At 36.4% G+C, this 22,455-nt stretch overlaps 1 protein-coding gene across 4 annotated transcripts in view; it reads right to left on the reverse strand.

Moving 5' to 3' along the window:
- The window catches only part of ZNF148 (zinc finger protein 148), a 130,460-nt gene that overhangs the window by 60,925 nt on the left and 47,080 nt on the right, over positions 1 to 22,455 (reverse strand). For all 4 annotated transcript variants that reach the window (XM_030858954.2, XM_030858913.2, XM_030858945.3 and 1 more), the window contains one exon: positions 19,791 to 20,139. In XM_030858954.2, coding sequence (XP_030714814.1) covers positions 19,791 to 20,123 — 333 coding nt within the window. In that variant the 5' untranslated portion in view covers positions 20,124 to 20,139. The remainder of the gene's footprint in view (positions 1 to 19,790; positions 20,140 to 22,455) is intronic.

A 22,455-nucleotide genomic window follows, 5' to 3' on the forward strand; every position in this document is an offset into this window, starting at 1 on the left:
TAAATACCATTATCCAAACAAAAGGAAATGGAGCTCCTTGGAGAAGCAACTGATTTCAAAGCTGGGCAAAGAAAACTATACGATGACCTTGGAACATCTTGTGGTGCCAGAAACTAGAGTACAGGTCAAAAGGACACAAGGGTCTGTCTGAAAGAGCTCCCAATAGGCAAAGCTGAAACAACTTGAGCAAAAAAATAAATGACAATACCAGATTATAACTCAAAGAATAAGGCAATATCCATCCTGATATAAATGGAAATAATTTTTTTAAATGGAGAGAAGGGACAGCTACAATTAACATAAATATAGAAGGAATGAGGAAAATACAAATTCACATTTAGGCAAACACTACATTAATAACTACAACTGGCAGGATCCACCAATGCATGCTTAAATAGGTAGGAAAAAATTTCAGTAGAAATAGGATATTTAAGCAGATTCAAACTATTTCCTACAAGATATTTGCCAATTACAAAGAAGAAAAAAGTGACTTTAAGGGAAAAACTGGCAGATATGACGTTAACAAAGTACTGAGAGTGCAATATCACCTGTAATAAGACATACATCCACATTTTATAGTCCCTGATATGATACACTAAGAAGAGGACATTTCTGTGGAATTTGTCGAAAAATGAAAGCTTCAATCTAATCATAAGAAAACATCAGGCAGGGACTTCCCTGGTGGTCCAGTGCCTAAGACTCCACACTCCCAATGCAGGGGGCCTGGGCTCAATCCCAGGTCAGGGAACTAGATCTGCATGCCACAACTAAGAGTTCACATGCCACAACTGAAGATCCCACATGCTGCAACTAAGACCCAGCACAGTCAAATAAATAAATATTTTAAAAAGACAAAAAAAAAGAAAGAAAACATCAGGCAGCCGCAAATTAAGAGACATTCTACAAATAACTAACCAATACTCATCAACTATCAAGATCATAAAAGATAAGCAAAGACTGAACAACTGTCATGGAATGGTGGAGACTCAAGAAGATACAACTAAATACAACGTGGAATCCTGAACTGAATCCTGGAACAGAAAAGGGATATTAGGGGAAAAACAGATGAAATTCAACTAAGGTCTGTAGTTTATTTAATAGTATTTTACCAATATTAAGTTCCTGGTTTTGATAACTGTACTATGGTTGCATAAGCTTTGATATTAGAGGAAGCTGGGTGATGAGATTATGTGAACTCAGTACTACTTCTGCAACTTTCTCATAAATCTAAAATTATTTCATAATAAGTTTTAAAAAACTATTCTATAATTTTTCTAAACTAAAAATAGAGTTGCCACATGATCCTGCAATCCCACTCCTGGGCATATATCCAGAAAAAACTATAATTCGAAAAAATATATGCACCCCAATGTTCATAACAGCACTATGTACAATAGCCAAGACATGGAAGCAACCTAAATGTCCATCAACAGATGAATGGATGAAGAAGATGTGGTACATATACACAATGGAATACTACTCAGCCATAAAAAAAGAACAAAATAATGCCATTTGCAGCAACATGGATGGACCTAGAGAATATCATACTAAGTGAAGTAAGTCAGAAAGAGAAAGACAAATATCATATGATATCACTTATATGTGGAATCTAAAATATGACACAAATGAACTTATTTACAAAACGGACTCAGAGACATAGAAAACAAACTTACAGTTACCAAAGGGGAAAGTGAGCGGAGGAGGGATAAATCAGGACTTTTGGATTGGCAGATACAAACTACTATATATAAAATAAACAACAAGATCCTACTGTATAGCACAGGGAAAAGAATATAGAAAAGAATGTGAAAAAGAATATGTACATATATATAAACACACACACATATATACATATATATGTATAACTGAATCACTTTGTTTTAAACCAGAAACTAACACAACATTGTAAATCAACTACTCTTCAATTAAAAAAAAAACCCAGGGGCTTCCCTGGTGGCACAGTGGTTAAGAATCCGCCTGCGGGAGGGAGACGCAACAGGGAAGACATATGGGAACATATGTTTATGTATGACTGATTCACTTTGTTATAAAGCAGAAACTAACACAACATTGTAAAGCAATTATACCCCAATAAAGATGTTAAAAAAAGAATCCGCCTGCCAATGCAGGGGATGTGGGTTTGAGCCCTAGTCTGGGAAGATCCCACATGCCGCGGAGCAACTAAGCCCGTGTGCCACAACTACTGAGACTGCGCTCTAGAGCCCGCAAGCCGCAACTACTGAGCCCGCGTGCCACAACTACTGAAGCCTGCGTGCCTAGAGCCCGTGCCCTGCAACAAGAGAAGCCACTGCATTGAGAAGCCCACGCACCGCAATGAAGAGTAGCCCCTGCTCACCACAACTAGAGAAAGCCTGTGAGCAGCAATGAAAACCCAATGCAGCCAAAAATAAAATAAATAAATTTTTTTAAAAAAACAGCATTTGTATGGTGTTCTACAAATTTGTGATGCCTCCTCAGCATAGTAACTATGATTTATCTGACATTTACTATGTACCAGGCACTGTCCTAGGTCTAAGGATACAATGGTTGGGCATGCAGGGAGGGAGGGGGGTGCTCTTGGTCTCTATCCTGTATAATCTATTGCATTTAATCCTACAGTAAGACTATGAGGTTAGCATTTTCATCCCATTTTACAAATAAGAAAACTAAGGCTGAGAAAGGTTATTTGCCTAAGGGAAACAAAAATTTCCACCCAAGTCTTCCAAATCCAGCAACAGAGATCCTACTTACTGTTATCTGTGAATTATTTTTTATCCTCATGTTACCAATAAAGAAACTAAAACTTCACAGAGGTAAGTGTCTTACCCAAGCTATTGGATTTCAACCCTAGGACTTAAACCACGATTTTGTATCTCTTAATCTGGTGTTATTTCCATTACTATTGGGTTGGCCGAAAAGTTCCTTCAGTATTTTTTTTTAAAATTTATTTATTTATGGCTGTGTTGGGTCTTCGTTTCTGTGCGAGGGCTTTCTCTAGTTGTGGCAAGCGGGGGCCATTCTTCATCGTGGTGCGTGGGCCTCTCACTATCGCGGCCTCTCTTGTTGCGGAGCACAGGCTCCAGACGCCCAGGCTCAGTAATTGTGGCTCACGGGCCCAGCTGCTCCGCGGCATGTGGGATCTTCCCAGACCAGGGCTCGAACCCGTGTCCCCTGCATTGGCAGGCAGATTCTCAACCACTGCACCACCAGGGAAGCCCTCCTTCAGTTTTTAAGTGAAAATAAAGACACGTTTTTCATTTTCACCAAGGACTTTATTGAACAACGTATTCACTGTTTTGTTCCACTACCTTCTGCCATTTTTCAGGCAACTCCATAATTCCACGTTCCCAAAACTTTTTATCTTTTTGAGCAAAGAACTATTCCAGGTGCCTTTTACAGTCTTCCAAGAAACTGAAATTTTTTCCATTAAGAGAATTTTGTAAAGACTGAAATAAATGAAAATCTGAAGGTGCAATGTCTGGTGAATATGGAGGATGAATCAGAGCTTCCCAGCCAAGCTGTAACAGTTTTTGCCTGGTCATCAAAGAAACATGCAGTCTTGCATTAACCTGATGGAAGATAATGCGTTTTCTGTTGACTAATTCTGGATGCTTTTCGATGAGTGCTGCTTTCAGTTGGTCTAATTGGGAGCAGTACTCGTTGGAATGAATTGCTTGGTTTTCCAGAAGGAGCTCACAATAGAGGACTCCCTTCCAATCCCACCATATACACAACCTCACCTTCTTTGGATGAAGACCAGCCTTTGGTGTGGTTGGTGGTGGTTCATTTCGCTTGCCCCACAGTCTCTTCCGTTCCACATTATTGTACAGTACCCACTTTTCATCACACATCACAATTTGCTTTAAAAACAGAACGTTTTCATTACGTTTAAGTAGAGAATCGTGGGACTTCCCTGGTGGCACAGTGGTTAAGAATCCGCCTGCCGTATGTATAGCTGATTCACTTTGTTATAAAGCAGAAACTAACACACCATTGTAAAGCAATTATACTCCAATAAAGATGTTAAAAAAAAAAAAGAATCCAGCTGCCAATGCAAGGGACATGAGTTCAATCCCTGGTCCAGGAAGATTCCACACACCTTGGAGCAACTAGGACCGTGCACAACTACTGAGCCTGTGCTCTAGAACCCGAGAGCCACAACTACTGAGCCCGCGTGCCACTACTACTGAAGCCTGCACGCCTAGAGCCCGTGTTCCACAACAAAAGAAGCCACCGCAACGAGAAGCCGGCGCACCACAACAAAGAGTAGCCCCCGCTCGCCACAACTTAGAGAAAGCCCACCCGCAGCAACGAAGACCCAACGCAGCCAAAAATAAATTAGTCAATTTTTAAAAAATGCTTCCCAGGGCTTCCCTGGTGGCGCAGTGGTTGAGAGTCCGCCTGCCGATGCAGGGGACATGGGTTCGTGCCCCGGTCCAGGAAGATCCCACATGCCGCAGAGCGGCTGGGCCCGTGAACCATGGCCACTAAGCCTGTGCGTCCGGAGCCTGTGCTCCGCAACGTGAGAGGCCACAACAGTGAGAGGCCCACATACCACACACACAAAAAAAAACCCAAAAAGCTTCCCCAAAAAAGTAGAGAATCGCATGCGGAAATACAGTCAAAAAGGTTTTTTTTCACTTAACTTACGTGGAACCCAAATATCGAAGTGATTAACATAGCCAAGCTGGTGCAAATGATTTTCAAAGCTTAATTTGGATATATTGAGTATGTCGGCTATCTCCCTCGTGGTATAACATTGATTGTTTTCAATTAAGGTCTTGATGTGATCACTATCAACTTCAACTGGTCTACCCAACCGAGAAGCATCGTCCAGGGAGAAATCTCCAGGAAACTTCGCAAACCACTTTTGACACGTTCAATCAGTCACAGCACCTTCTCCATTTGCATTTCAGTTGGGTTTTTACCTTTCTTGAAATAATAAAGCATAATACACCAAAAATGTTGCTTTTTTTCTTCCATCTCCAATATTAAAATGGCTACACAAAAATTCACCAATTTTGATATTTTTTTTTAATGCATACTGATATGACAGCTGTCACAATACAATCAAACAAAATTGTTTCGAATGAAGTTAAAGACAACTTAGTGCTACTAGACCATCTTAACGGAAAAAACCAAATGAACCTTTTGGCCAACCCAATATAACTGCTTCTTAAAAATCTAAATTAATCAAACTTATTTAAAAAGATTTTTACACAAACATATTCCATTTTCCCTTATATAAACTATAGTTAGGTTGCTGCCAAAATGTGGAAAGAACTTCTAGTGGTTCAAGCGAAAGGAAATAATTTTTTAAAAAATAAAGTAGACAAAATGTCAACAATATTTATTGAAGTGTTAAGACTTGAGTTTCAATCCCTTCTCTTCCAATTATTATTGGGCAAACTTGGCTTCCATAAGTAGCACGGAAAAATAAAAAAAGCACAGGTTGGGAGTTAAAAGAAATACAATCTAATCCCAAAGAGTAATACTAGCAGCATGAGGGTAAACAACTAAAATTTAATCATTTGGAACTTTCTTCACCTATAAATGGAGGGAATATTCCTCACAGAACTTCTGTAGAGTTAAAAGAGATTATATATGTAAAGCATCAATTATAGTACATAGCAATATATAGTTGATTTTTTGATGTTACTGATTATCATAATCATTTCCTCATCTGTTTATTAGTGGTATAATAATATCCAGCTTATACACATCAGAAAATCAAATGAGATTACATAAAAAGCACCCTGAAAACCTTCAAGTTCTAAATAAATATCTATGGTTATTAATTATTATTACACAACTGCAGATGTGTAATTGCTTAGATACATAGAAGATTACCAATTTCTACAGACATCTCCACTTAGACATCCTATTATCTAAAACTCAATACTGCTAAAAATAAAACCTTTTTTCACATCAGAACCTCCTTCCAAACTCCCTGCCTTTCTTTTCTTCCCCGTGCCTTTCAATATGCTGTATTATATCCCAGTCTCCCATCTAAAGACATCTTTTAATTTTCTTCTCCACTCCCAACCCAAGACCAAGTCCAGTTGTTTTCCTTTTTTCTCAATATCACGTACAAATCTGGAAATTATATTTCACATTTCCTACTCCAGATCATTTAAAAAGACATTAAATTGGGAATCTCATACACTACTAGAGGGAGAATAAATTGATCAACATTTGTGGACTATAAATTGGCCAGTATATAATCAAGAGTCTTAAGAAACCTATACTGAAGAAGTAATCTCACATGACAACAACGCCTACATGTAACATCACAATATTATTTACGATCATAAATAAAGTGCGAACAGTCTAATACCCAGTAAAGAAAGAGTGAGATAAATTACAGTACAGCTATATGACATACAGTAATTAGAAATCTTACTTTTGAATAATATTAATGACATAGTGAGATGCTCATTGTTTGAGGTTAAATGATATAAATATGTTGATAAATATATTTTTACAATTTTACACAAACACAAATACAGCACATTTTATATAAACACAACATATGCAGAAAACAAACAAAAAAAGGAAACACTAAAATATTAACAACAAAATGTTAGTGATTATCCTAGAGTAGTAAGATTACAGCAATTTTTATTATCTTCTTTATAGTTTTTAAATTTTTACATTTTCTCAACAAACATGTGTTACTTTATAAACCTAAAAAGACATTAAATCCAGTCTTAGTACACATCCCTAGTATTAATCAAAGAAAAATCTATTCATTGTTATCTTAATGCATTAAGTTATTCTAAGAAATGAAACATGAAGCCAGCAAAGTGAAACTGAAAAAATTTCTATGGGTGAGTTGGAAAAAAGAAAAAGCCATCAAGTAAATCTTGATCCCTATCTCACATCATCAGCAAAAATCAATTCCAAACGGATTGTTAATCTAAATGGAAAAGGAAAATCAAAGTTTCTAGAAGTTAACGGAGGAAAATATCTTCATCACCTTGGGGCAGGCAAAGAATTCTTAAATAGGATACACAAAACACCAAAAGGAAAAGACATAAATTGAACTTCATTAACACTGACTTCTGTTCATCAAAAGAGTAAAAAGGCAAATCAGAGTGGAAGAGTGGAAAAGTTAACTGATATATATATATCCAATAAATATATAAAGAACTATTACAAATCTGTAAGAGAAAGAAACCTAATAGAAAAATGGGCAAAAGATGAACAAGTAAGTACCTTACAAAAAAATAATATCCAAATTGTCAGTAAACATGAAAGGCACTCAATTTCATTAGTTATCAGTGAAATGCAACCTAACAGATACCAAGGATACAGAGCAATTAGTATAAATTGGCAAAACCATTGAGAAAAACTTCTGACAGAAATTCCTATAGCTGAACATATCCATACCCAGCAAACTCAATCCTAAGCAGCATAAAACCAACAGAAATGAGTGTGCACATGCACCGAAAGACACAGCCATGAATATACACAGCAGGGAATTCCCTGGCAGTCCAGTGGTTAGGACTCAGAGCTTTCACCGCCAGGGCCCGGGGTTCAATCCCTGGTCGGGGAATTAAGATCCTGCAAGCCACTTGGCACAGCCAAAACAAAAGAGCACTTTTCAGAACAGCCAACATCTTGAAACAAGATGGCTATTATATCAGATATACTAGAATGAATAAATTTTGATACATTCACACAACTGACAATTATACAGAAATGAGAATAAACAACTACCTATGCAATAACATGGACATACCTCATAAAAAATGTAAAACAAAGAAATCAGACATCAGAGTAGATAGTACATGATTCTATTTATACTGAATTCAAAGTCAGGTAAAGCTAACTGACCATGATAAAAGTGTTTGGGTAGGGGTTATCTTTAGGAATTAGAGGAGGGTTGTGACTAAAAGGGATACAAGAAGGGGAGGGCCTCTGGGATACTGATAATGTTCTATGTCTTAATGTATCGGTTACACATGTATGTTCATTTTTGAGGAAATTCGTGACTTACAATTTGTGCACTTTTCTGTATGAATGCTGTATTTCAATAAAAAGACATATACCTAGAGAAAGAGCTTTACAAATATGTAGACATACAGATACAAGAAACATGCTTGTGTATATAGATATCTCTATATATAAGCATGATCCTTTCATCATTATTTCATTCAAACAAATCTAGTAATAACAAATATCCATCAATAGGGGAGCGGTTAAATAAAATAAGGCACGTCACTTAATCATTCATTAAAATAAATAAGCTTTATATGCAATAACATGGAAATTTCTACAAAATGTTATTAAATGAATAATGCAAATTTCAGAAGTATATAAAAATAACATCTAATTTGTATAAAACAAAATGTATATTTTCATAAGATATATATTTACAAAACACATTATATAGAAATAAATACAGACACATATTCTGTACGTTTGTTATAAATTTAAAATTTCCAGGATATCAGTATTAGTGGTTATCTCTTTGGAATCAGAGTAGGAAACAAGGAACTTTTACTTTTTTCTTTGTTCTCTTCTATACTATTTTAATTTTTATAAGGACTATGTAGTCCTTTTATAATAAACTTCATCATACAATTATGAAAAAACCCCAAGTAGACATCTCTGAGACTGATCTACCTAGAATGACCCTATCACAGCCTTGTCTATAATGATTTACAGTCTGGGCACTACTTGATGTAAGAAAGAGTGTAATTCTCATTCAGTACCACTATCTCACAATTCCAAACCAAGCAATTAGACATCAAAGATCAGGCAGAACTATATGAAAAGTGTTAGGAGACTGGCTATGTTATTAAAGAATCCAAAAAGAAATCTTCTATTAACAATTTATGTCCACCTAAGGGGAAAAGAAAAAGATAAATTGAGTCCAACAACTTTACGAGCACTGGAGGATACTGAAAAATAGACCATTCTGGGTTAGCTCTCTAAAACAACCTACTAGTGGAGACACCTTGATTCATCGACTTGCCAGGTGAGTTGAAATCAGTAACAATAAGCAATAATATGACTATCACCAGGAAAAACTATAAAGCAAGATTACTCACTCCATATTTTCTGCTAAAATATTGATTTCCTATCAAACAGGACACTTTCTAAGCGCCATACAAGCAAGTAAAATCTTGTTTAAAATAAAAACCCTAGAGAACGGATATAAATTACCATATATTTTCTTTAAAATGAGCTCAATTAATAAATGTGTTTCTGAAAATGACAGCCGAAGAGTATGCTGAAGTAAAAAGCATTTGAATGTGGGCGGGGGGAGTACCTCTTTAAGTATACAGACCCAATAAAAGCCAATGCAATCGCCTCAAAAGACAAGGACCCAAGCTGCAAGGAACATAAAATTACTTCTGAATCCCCCAAATGAACTTTAAAAGAAATACAATGGTAATAAGAACTGGCTACAACTAATAAATAACTTTGTTGAAAAAGTATACAATGTCATAGGGATAATAAGTTGGGAGTTAGCCAGAAAGAGAGGAAGAAACATATCATACCAATGACTATTTAAGCAAATAAATAGAGCCACACAGACTTGTCACCTTCTAGGATGATTGTGAAAGATCATTTGTTACCAATAAATGTAATACAATCCGGCAACTAAAACAGAGTATAAAATATGTGGCAAAAATAGTTAAGTATCTTAAAATCACTGACATGGATAAAATGATTATTATTTTTGTTGTTGTTAAATAGGAGAGGAAAAGTCACTCATTACAGGACATATACTCAAATTCCTAGCAACAGCATATTGGAGTTTTATTGACTGGAGCAACATGTATTTGGGGAAATATCTATACAATTCTCCTTAAACTAGTGACAGGATTTAAGGCAATTTTAAAACTAAAAACAAAAGAGAGGTCTTAAAGCAAGGGCTAAATAAGTCTTGAGTTTCCTAGACCATTAAACAAAATAATCATAAATACTAAATGCATAAAAGGATGTCTACAATTTTATTCATGCTGTTTTACAGCACAGAAATTCATGACTAAAATTAAAAAGATACACAAGCGCTGAAGTATATTTTTTCAGGAGTCATAAATACCTGAAATAACTTACACTTTATTATATCATCAAATGACTAGAACATGATTTTTTATAGCTCCTAATTTATAAAATCCTTTCGTTCAAGTACAATCCAATAGCCTTCTAGAAAACAAATGTGGCATATATCGTTACGAATGATAGTTTGCTCTATTTTGTCAATACAAACATGTCCTTTACTCTTCAACATACTTGATATCAAACTGGAAAAATATAGACCATAAAGTTCCCAATCCCTCTTCTATGGGTGTAAGAATTAAAAGGATAAGCCAAATACTTTTTTTCAAGTTTCTGAAATAGATTTAGTTTTTGAGTTGAGAAGCTTTCTAACACAGTGCTATCCAATAACGCTTCCAGCAATGATGGAAATATTCTTTATCTATGCTTATACAGAAGCCATTAACCACATGTGGCTACTGAGCACTTGAAATGTGGCTAATGCAACTGAGGAACTGAAATATTAGTTTTAGCTCATTTTAATTCAAATTTCTAACATCTTTGAAAACAAAGTTCTAATGAGCAAACTACGGACATTCACAAGTTGGCCTGCAGGACTTCCTGGTGGCGCCGTGGTTAAGAATCCACCTGCCAATGCAGGGGACACGGGTTTGAGCCCTGGTCCAGGAAGATCCCACATGCCACGGAGCAACTAAGCCCATGCGCCACAACTACTGAGCCTGCGCTGTAGAGCCCACGAGCCACGACAACTGAGCCCGACTGCCGCAACTACTGAAGCCCCTCTGCCTAGAGCCCGTGCTCCGCAACAGGAGAAGCCACAGCAATGAGAAGTCCGCGCACCGCAACAAAGAGTAGCCCCCACTTGCCAAAACTAGAGAAAGCCCGTGCGCAGCAACGAAGACCTAACGCAGCCAAAAATAAATAAATAAAATATTTTTAAAAAAAGGTTGGCCTGCAGACTTCAGACTGCTGTTGAAAATGTAGAGCCACAGAGTTGAAGCTGGGTGATTGATTTAGAGTAGTAAGGTCAAGATAAATCCTGAAAACCAGCAGTTACCACAAATGGAAAACTTTTACTTCAACTGTCACGAAACAATAGGGTGTTTACATAGGCTACAGAACCTAAACTGTTATTAACAGTTTAAGAAAACACAAAACTCAACTTTTTGTTTTGAATTAACAAAAAAAAGTTAATATGAAATAAAGTTCTTTGTGACTTCCAAGTGAATGAGCAAATAAAAGGAAAAAACACTTATATGTTCAATATCTATTTTTAAAAGACTTTTAGCACACAATCTAGAAAGGATGAAAGGCCATGCAGCTTAAGCTTTCACATTCTGGGGGACCTGGATCATACTGTTCTACGTCAATGCCCTCTATTTAACTCAAAAATGTATATTCATGATCCCAAGACCTGCCCTTCACCACTTTGCCTTATCAGCAGGAATGCATAAGTAGTAAGTAAGGGACAAAATGTCTCATGTCTGTTATGTACTACTATAAAGCAATATTACACAAATCCTAAATTCTGCCATTTGGTATACAGTATGAGACAACTTTTCATTGATTCATTCTCACAAGGGACTCAAATTTATCATCATCTATTAGGAGTAACAGGACTCAATTATGGACTATCCAAAATTTGGAATATCAAGCAGGTATTTAAGAAGTATTAGAAGAGTAAGGAGTTGAGAAAAGTGCAAACCATGCTGGTAAATGGAAAGAATAGATAAAAAGCAACATGACCCTATGTATGGTAGGCATATCAAAGAAGCACTGAAGAACATACACCAAAATGTTAGGAGTGATTATATCCAGTGGCAGGGGTATGATAGGGTATTTATCCTGGAGATATGTACACCTACGTTCACACAAAAACCTACACACGAATGTTCACAGCAGCTTTATTTGTAATAGCCAAAACATGGAAACAATTAAAATGTCTCTCGATAAGTGAATGTTTAAACTGTGGTACAACCATACCATGGAATACTACTATATAATTAAAAAGAACAAAGAATTGATATATACAACAACTCAGATGGCTCTCAAGGGCATTAAGTGAAAAAAGTCAGTCTCAAAAGGTCACATACTATGATTCCATGATATAATATTCTCAATATGACAAAGTTTTAGAGATGGAAAACAGATTAGGGTAGGAGAGCCAGGGGTTAGGAATGGTGGGGGTAACAAGAAGAGGTGTGACTACAGAGGGGTAGCATCAGGAAGATCTTTGGTATGATGCTCTGTATCCTGAGAGTCATGGTAGTTACACACACCTACATGTATACAAAGAAAGGTCTAAAACAGTCATCTAAACTTCTACTTTAAGAAGCTACGAAAAGAAGAGCAAATTAAAAATAAAGTAAGCAGAAGGAAAGAAATAAATGAGAGTAAAGATGAAAGAAAGTTCAAATGAACGATAGTGAGCTCAATAAAACCAAACCTTAATCTTTGAAGAGACCAGTAAAACTGATAAACCTCTACCCAGATTAATCAAGAAAAAGACAATTAGCACTATCAGGAATGTGAAAAAAGAAATTATTACAAATCCTTTAGACAATAAAAGAATTAAGAAAATATTATAAATATTTTTGTTCAATTAAAAAATAAAAGAATGAACAAATCCCTTGAAAAATATAATTTATCAAAACTAAATCAAGAATAAAATTTAAGGGCTTCCCTGGTGGCGCAGTGGTTGAGAGTCCGCCTGCCGATGCAGGGGACACGGGTTCGTGCCCCAGTCCGGGAAGATCCCACATGCCGTGGAGCAGCTGGGCCCGTGAGCCATGGCCGCTGAGCCTGCGCATCCGGAGCCTGTGCTCCGCAACGGGAGAGGCCACAACAGTGAGAGGCCCGCGTACCGCAAAAGAAAAAAAGAATAAAATTTAAAATCTGAGTAGCCTTACATGTTTTAAAAATTATATTTGGAAGTAAAAACTTTCCCACAAAGAAAACTCAGCCAAAAATTAGCTTTATTGGTGAAGTCTACTAAATATGTATGATAGAAATAATACCAATCTTACACAAACCCTTACAGAAAACAGAGAAGGAACTATTTCCTACCCCATTTTTAATGTGGCCAGTATACTTAAAACAAAGACTGCAAGAAAACTAGTATCCCTCAGAAACATACACAAAAAAATTCTTTTAAAAAAATTAGTAAACTGAATCCAGCAACTTATAAAAAAGATGACACATCATGACCAAGTGTGGTTTATCCCAGGAATGCAGAGTTGATTTAACATTTGAAAATCAATCAATAAATTCACTATATTAAGAAAAGGGAGGAGGGACTTCCCTGGTGGCGCAGTGGTTGGGAATCCGCCTGCCAGTGCAGGGGACAAGGGTTCAAGCCCTGGTCCAGGAAAATCCCACATGCCGCAGAGGAACTACGCCCGTGCTCCACAACTACTGAGCCTGCGCTCTAGAGCCCATGCTCTGCAACAAGAGAGGCCACCGCAAGGAGAAGCCCGCACACTGCAATGAAGAGTAGCCCCCGCTTCGCGCAACTAGAGAAAGCCCGCGTGCAGCAACGAAGACTCAACGCAGCCAAAAATAAATAAATTTATTTTTAAAAAAGGGGGAGAATCATATAATCATCTAACAGATGCAGAAAAAATATTGATGAAGTTATACATCCATTCATAGTTTTAAAAAATTTCAACAAACTAGAAAGAAAACTTCTTCCACCTAATAAATAAAGATCACCTAAGAAAAATCTATAGCTAAAATAATTTTAATGGTGAAAAGCTGAATGCAGTCCCCTAAAGATCAGGAAAAAAGCAAAGATGTCTACTTTTACCGCTTCTATTCAACACTGTACTGGAGGCCTATTCAATACAATAAGGAAGAAAAAAGAAGTTAGATTGGAAAGGAAGATGTAAAATTTATGGATAATAGGGACTGTGAATAAACCTAAGGAATCTTACTAGAACTAACAGGTACATATGATCACAGAATACATGGTCAATATAAAAAGAATCAACTGCATTTCTATATACTAGTTATGAACAATTACACATTGAAAATTTTTTGAACACACAGCAACAAAGACCCAACACAGCCATAAACAAACAAATAAATAAATTTATATTAAAAAAAATACAGCTATCAAGAGCAATACTGATGCAGGAGGGAAATCCAAAAGGGAGGGGATATATGTATACGTATGACTGATTCATTTTGCTGTGCAGTAGAAGCTAACATAACATTGTAAACCAACTATACTCCAACAAAAATTAATTTAAAATAAAAGAGTAATACTAATGCAAAGATAGACACTAAATGAAACAAAATGAAAACAGAAGAGAAATAGTTTAACTTCTATAAAAATGTACCCAAAAGAAGTGAAAACAGACTTGCACAACAATGTTCATAGCAGCTTTATCCATAAAGGTTGAAAACTAGAGATAATAAATAACCATAAAGAAGGAAATAAACAAAAATTTAGGATAATAAAACAACAGAATGTTAATCAACAATGAAAAGGGATGAACTACTTATACACCCAACCAACATGAAAAACTGCAAAAACACTATGCTGAGCAAAAGAGGCTGGAGAAGAAATTTTAAAATACCTACTTCATTAGTGTGACAACTAAATAACCAAGCCATCATTCTCTTTCTAATGCAACTGAAAATTAATTTAAAATACATCACAATAGACTACTGCTTTGAGGTGTCCAGTACCAACACCTGAGAAATGAAACCCTCAATCAATCTCTAACTTGTGGTATTATACTATAACACAATAGGAATGCACACTTTGTAAAGATGAATGTTACTTTTTAATATACTTATCCACAGGAAAAGCAATTATTATTTTACATTGTTTCAGTTACTTTTCAATTAGTAAGTAAAAACTAGGTGAAAAATACTGATGTTACAGCTATTTAGTTCTTTTTAAAAATTTTTATTTATTTATTTTCTTCGTTGCTGTGCAGAGGCTTTCTCTAGTTGCGGCGACTGGGGGCTACTCTTTGTCGCGGTGCAAGGGCTTTTCATTGCGGTGGCTTCTCTTGTTGTGGAGCATGGGCTCTAGGAGTATGAGCTTCAGCAGTTGTGGCACGAGGGCTCAGTAGTTGTGGCTCACAGGCTCTAGAGCGCAGGCTCAGTAGCTGTGGCACACGGGCTTAGTTGCTCTGCGGCATGTGGGACCAGGGCTCAAACTTGTGTCCCCTGCACTGGCAGGCGGATTCTTAACCACTGTGCCACCAGGAAGTCCCTATTTAGTTCTATATTAGAATTTTTTCAAATAAAATTGATATTCTATAGTGGAAAGAAAAAAAGAAGCTGGACACAAGAGTTACATATGATTCCATTCACATAAAGTTCTCAAAGGACAACACTAATCTATGATGGGGGGAAAAAACCCACAACAACTGTTGTGGAGTGAACTGACCAGGAAGAAACACAAACTTTCTAGGATGATGAAAATATTCTGTACCTTGATGCCTTGTGGGTTATACAAGTTTATGCAGTTGTCAAAACTCTAAACTATAAACTTAGGATCTCACAGCATTTCAATTTAAACTTTTTCTCAATTAAAAAAAATTTCTTTCACTCAAAAAATATCTGACTGCCTACCACAGCCCAGTTACTGAGAACACAAAGTTAAAATACAGGTTCCAGAAAAGAGACCTCAGGGTCCTGCAAGCCAAGAAATGAAAAATAAGTTAGTTACTATAATGAAAATTACACAAAAGAAAGTTTTGAGAAGTGAAAAACAGTAGACTGCCAAACAAAGAGTATTACAGGTATATACAACATGTACAGAAGTAACAGAAAAAATCATATTGGACCTGGGCAACTAATGTAATTTCAGTGTACTTAAAATATGAAGCGGGGAGAGGGGCTTGAAGCACTGTACACAGGGGCTGGATAAGATAAGAAGAGACCTGATCACAGGCCCTTTCAGCCCAAGCAAAACACATTTCAGCTGTTTAGCAATAAGAAACCTCTGAAAAAGTTTTGGTAGGGGAGTGATAAGTATAAATATCGTTTTGGAAAGATCACTATAGGAACCATCTGAAATACAGACTGGATAAGGGTCAGGCTACAATCAGTCCAATAAGAAAGCTATTGTGGAACTTCCCTGGTGGTGCAGTGGTTAAGAATCTGCCTGCGAATGCTAGGGGACACGGGTTTGAGCCCTGGTCTGGAAAGATCCCACATGCCACGGAGCACCTAAGCCCATGCGCTACAACTACTGAGCCTGCACTCTAGAGCCACAACTACTGAGCCCGAGTGCCTAGAGCTTGTGTTCTGCAACAAGAGAAGCCACCGCAATGAGAAGCTTGCACACCACAATGAAGAGTAGCCCCTGCTCACCGCACCTAGAGAAAGCCCATGTGCAGCAATGAAGACCCAATACAGCCAAAACTAAATAATAAATTTATTTTTTTAAAAAAGCTATTGCAATCAATAGACTACTTTATCCAACAACAGCAAAACACTAATTCTTCTCAATCTCACATGGAGCATTCACCAAGACAGATGACATTCAGGGCCATAAAACACAACTTCCCAAATGTAAAAGAACAGAAAATCATATAATAAACACTCTCAGACCACAACAGAACTAAACTAGAAATCAGTAACAGAAAAATAGTTGGAAAATCCCCAAATGCTTGGATATTAAACAACATACTTCCAAATAACACATGAATCAAAGAAGTCTCAGAAGAAATTAAAAGATAAAATGAACTAAATGAAAATAAAAATACAACTTATCAAAATGTGAGGGACACTGAAAGCAGTACTTAGAGAGAAATTTATATCATTGAATGCTATATGAGAATGCCATTTCTATATATCAGAAAAGATCTAAATCAATCACCTAAACTTCCACCACTGAAAACTGGAAGGGCAGATGGCAAATTAAATCCACAGAAGAAATCATAAAACTCAGAGCAGAAATCAATGAAACTGAAAACTGGATATCAAGAGAAAAAATCAAAAGCTAGTTCTCTATAAAATTAGTAAGTCTTTACTGGGGGGAGGTAAAAATGGGGAATTGGTGTTCAGTAGGCATAGAGATTCAGCTTTACAAGATGCAACAGTTGTACAGTAGTTCTAGAGATCTACTGTACAACAATGTGAGTATAGTTAACTGTATGCTGATACTGTATGTAATACCTTATGCTTAAAAACTGTTAAGATCCTTTTTAAAAAAAAAAGGCAGCAAGCCTCTAGCCAGGCTAAGAAAAAAAGAAGATATAAATTACTGATATCAGAAATGAAAGTGGGGACATCACTACAGACACCATAGACATTAAAAGGATAATAAAGGAATACTATGAACAACTCTATGCCCACAAATTTGATAACCTAGATGAACTGAACCAATTCCTCAGAAGACACAATCTGTCAAAACTCACACAAGAAGAAACAGACAATCTGAATAGGTCTATAGCTATTAAAGAAATTGAATCAGTAATTAATAACCTTCCAAAAAAGAAAGTACCAGGCCCTATGGATTCACTGGTGAACTCCACCAAACATTCAAGGAAGAAATTATACCAATTCTCTACACTCTCCCAGAAGACCAAAGCAGAGGGAATACTCCTAACTCATTCTATGAGGCCAGGATTATTCTAATATCCAAACCAGACAAAGATATCGCACAAAAAGAAAACTAGACCAATCTATCTCATGAACATAGATGCAAAAATCCTCAACAGCTATTAGTAATCTGAATCAAACAATGTGTAAAAAGAATTATAAGCCACAACAAAGTGGAATTTCTTCCAGGTATGCAAGGCTGCTTCAACATTTAAAAATTAATTAGTGTAATCCATCACCATCAACAGGCTGAAAAAGGAAAAGGCTACTGCAATGGACTAGGTAAAAGTTCGTGAGCACATGTATTAGAACACAACTGTAAGTAGTTATCCATTCATTCACACCATGTGCCAACACCTGGGACATAATAGAAAATAAGACAAAATTCATGCTGTCATACATAGATAGAGCCTACAATCTTATCAGAGAGACAGACAGTGAACAAGTCCCTATTGCAGGAACTACACCTAGACCAGAGAGAAGTGGCAAGCTGATGATGATGAAGTTTTTTTGTTGGTTTTTTTTTCCATACGCGGACCTCTCACTATTGTGGCCTCTCCCGTTGTGGAGCACAGGCTCTGGACGCGCAGGCTCAGCAGCCACGGCTCACGGGCCCAGCCGCTCTGCGGCATGTGGGATCTTCCCAGACCGGGGCACGAACCCGTGTCCCCTGCATCGGCAGGCGGACTCTCAACCACTGCGCCACCAGGGAAGCCCAATGATGAAGTTTTAACTAGGTTAAAAAACAGGGAGGGGCTATGACTGAGGGGAATATTACAAGTAGGATATACAAAGGTCCTAAAGCAAAAGAAAAAGCACAGTATATCAGAAGTACTGAAAGGATCCAGGTTTAATATCACATAAACAATAGAAGAGGATTACATTACAGTTGTAGTTTTGCTGGTCATCAGGTAAAAATAAAGATACAAGAAGGCAAAGAAAAACACTCAGCCTCCTTACCTTCGTAAGCCTCCCACACTCCCCGCCAGCATCAGCACCATGCTCAGGAAGGCCCTGCTCCTCTCTGCCTGGTTTGCCCTGGCTGTGACTTACCCCACACTACTCCCAGAATTCATCACTGACCTACAGTCAGTCAACCACTGTCCTACTACACTTGACCAGTGACCAAGATACAGAAACAACCATTGACTTGTATTTGGAGAACACACAGACTTTCGCATTACCTACTAATGTAGAATTAAACACCTTCAGCTCTGAGGAAGAAGTCACTAAGGCCAGAGTTGATAATGAGTCACTTCACACAGAAAACTTATGGAGTAAAGATTATGAAGATGTCACTGCTGGTTATTCCAAAGAGCCCGTGACTGAAGCACCAGATGAGCCCAGCATCTTCATGGGAAGCAACGAGTCCAGCTCACTATTTTTGTGTTTTTGTTAGAAAATGAAGCAGTTCTCATTAGCTGTGACCATCACTCTGCTAACTACAACTTTCTAAAAAGATTCTGAGCCTCTGAACAAGCCTACCATTCCATTATAGGTGCTTGAATAATTGCAAAGACTGAGACATAGGATGTACCCACTTGAGGAAAGAGTGGCAGAAATTGTACACAGACAGAAAAGGGACATCTCGTAATCTCTTCACCATGTCCCGTTTAATGTGGGCCCAATAAATGTTCGTTTGAATTGAAAAAAAAAAGTTATGGGTGCCTACAAAGGAGTACCTTAGGTGATGACCTATGACATCCAGGGTAAACAGACTGAAGAGCTGATATCCTTTTTACAGACAATGAAAAAAATAAAGATGGCAGGAACTGCCAAGAGTTACAGGATTTGAAGGAAAAACTCTGAAGTGTACAATCTTTTTCTAGCTGTGCTCCAGATTCAATCCTTCTACTCTTTAAGGAGAAATCCAGAAGTTGAAACAAAGTATCTTTTAAAATTAAGCACTTAAAATTTAATACACACACACAAAAATTCAATACACAGTAACCCTGATAAATAGATAAATAAATGTTATCCAGAAAAGATAAGTTTCTGAAATGTATGTAATATCAAAACTTAATTTTGCCTTTTCAGCTATGATTTTTAACCAATATTTAGTATATCTATTTAATAATGGCCATTTGAACTATTTATATTCAGCCTTTAAACACTTTCTGAAATTTCTTCAATGACTTGTATCACTTAATACAAAATTAATTATGTTTCTAACTGTAAGTTTAGTATCTTATAAAGGAATTACTTACAGGGACATTAAGTGCATACTGTAGTCCTTGAGGAAGTCTTTCATGTGTCTCCATCTGCTCTTCATCATTTTTCACTGTCTCCTCATGGACCATGAGTTCATCATGTGATATCATATCCTGTTGTCTCATTTCACTTTCTTGTAACACTTCATCTGCAGCAAGGATCTCCTGGTGAGGCATACTCCGATCTTGAAGAACTGACTCCTGCAGCTCTCCAGACACAGTAGACTGGCCAGACACTCCACCCATTACAACCATTGCCCTGGAAGACTGCATTTCGTCTATGCCGCCACATTTAAGAAATAATCCTTCCAGTTTGTCGTCAATGTTCATGCTTAAGTATAAATGCCTAGAAAGACCAAGTTTGGCAACAAAGCATAATAAATTAGTTTTATATGTCTACCTGAATTTTTTAAATTTCAAATTATGAAAGGTACACACTTTAATAAAAATGTTTTATTCATATAATTCAATATTGCCTCCAATTTAAAAATTACCACGATAAATTTCCAAAGGCTGGTAGAGTAAAACACAAATTTTTGTTTTTGACATTAAGACACAAAATCCTAATCTATTTCATTATGAAAAATGAGCATGACATAAAGCAAATTGGGGGAAAGTATTCGTAACACCAGAAAGATCCACATCCTTTAATATACTGAAATATTTTAAAAATAAAAAGAAATAACATTAAGAAATAAACTGAGAGAACAGTATTAGGCAAATCATAAAGAAAAATTAGAAATAGTCACTAAATATATAAAATAATATTCACTTACAGTAGTAATTAAAGAAATGAACATTAAAACCATATTTTATCCACCAAACTGATAATAACTCTTAAAAAATACACCTCGGGCTTCCCTGGTGGCGCAGTGGTTGAGAGTCCGCCTGCCGATGCAGGGGACACGGGTTCATGCCCCGGACTGGGAGGATCCCACATGCCGCAGAGCGGCTGGGCCCGTGAGCCATGGCCGCTGAGCCTGCGCGTCCGGAGCCTGTGCTCCGCAGCGGGAGAGCACAGCAGTGAGAGGCCCATGTACCACAAAAAAAAAAAATACACCTGACGTTGAGGTGGCAGGGGGAAAAAAGAAGACACTCATCTACTGACAGTGGGAGTATATTAGTTCAACTGTTTTCAAAGGTAATTTGGTACCATGTATCAAAAGCCATAAAAATGCACATATTCTTTGAACTGGTGACTTTACTTTTAGGAACCTATCCTGATGAAATCAGAAGTACATATAAAGATATGCATGGAAAATCACTATAGCAGTACTTCAATAGTGAAAAACTGGAATTACACTGCATATTCAACAAAATGAAACTGGTTAAATTATATTCATACATATGTTTTAAAACTAGACTACAGTAAACTTACTAAAAATCATTGAATCATACACTTAGGATGGGTGAATTTTATTGTATATAAATTATATCTCAATGTTTTTCTTAAAAACAGAATCAGAAAAATGGCTATCCTTGGGTGAAGAGGCTGTTGATAGGAGGTAGGAAAAGGCGCCTGGTCTGGGAACTGACAATGTTTTTCCTGAGTTGAATGCTGATTGCACAGGTGTGCTCACTTTGTAAAATTTTAAGATGTATATCTCTGTGATATGCATACATTTCTGCCAGAATAAATAAATTCAAATTTACTGAATTTATGCTTCAGTAAAAAGTTAAAGTCTGTTGGAATTCAAAAAATATCCATACAGTCAAAAAATATTCTTGAAAAATACTTGAAAATTTGGGTAAAAAGCCTGATATTAAGGGAAATGTGTGTATAAATATGTGTTTGTACACAGGTTTATTGAAAATGCTAACAATATTAATATTACCACTGGGTGGTGAAATTACCAGGCTTTTTTCATATTTACATTTATCTCTAATTTGAAAACTTTCTATAATAAAATTTTATTCTTTCAAATGTTTTTAAATTTGTTAAAATGGAAAAAGCAGTATTTTCATTACTAATATATTCTTAAATAGTTGCACATGATTAAATAAATTTAAGAGGTCATGATAAGAACTAGACACTATTAAATAATTACATTATCTTATTACATTATCTTATTTTTTCTATTATAGAAAAAACAGGCAATATTAAATCTTCTAACTTTCATTGCTGTAAATTCGCACTCCATTGTGTTACTTGAGGAACTAGCATAACAATAATCATGAAATCCAAAGAAACTTCATCTCAAAGAATGTCAGAACATTGGTACTATTTGTTTTTTATCAGATTGTGCAAAATAAACACACACACTCCCCCAACATGATGGGCCCACAATTAGTAAATGCATTAACTATGTTTCAGTTTAGTCACCTCTTTCCCAAATCAATCAGGTAGTAATGGTTACTACTTTGATCATAGCTTTCAGAGGTAAAATAAATGATCAGTTAAATTCAAATACACTACTGAAATTTAAATACTCTTTCATTTACTAAGGTTATCATCTAGGGAGAAAACTTTACTTAAATGTACAGCTCAAAAAACAGCTCATATAAACAGCAAAGTAAATAAAAATATAATTCATACTTGCTAACTTTGTCTTCCCTGGTACCAGGTAGTATGGTTAAGTCCAGAATACATATGGGACAAAGGAACAAGAATCTAATTTCTCTTTCCAAAATCTTTAAGTAGTCTAAAGGACAAACATTTAAA

Source organism: Globicephala melas, chromosome 4, assembly GCF_963455315.2.
Source record: "Globicephala melas chromosome 4, mGloMel1.2, whole genome shotgun sequence".
NCBI lineage: Eukaryota > Metazoa > Chordata > Mammalia > Artiodactyla > Delphinidae > Globicephala > Globicephala melas.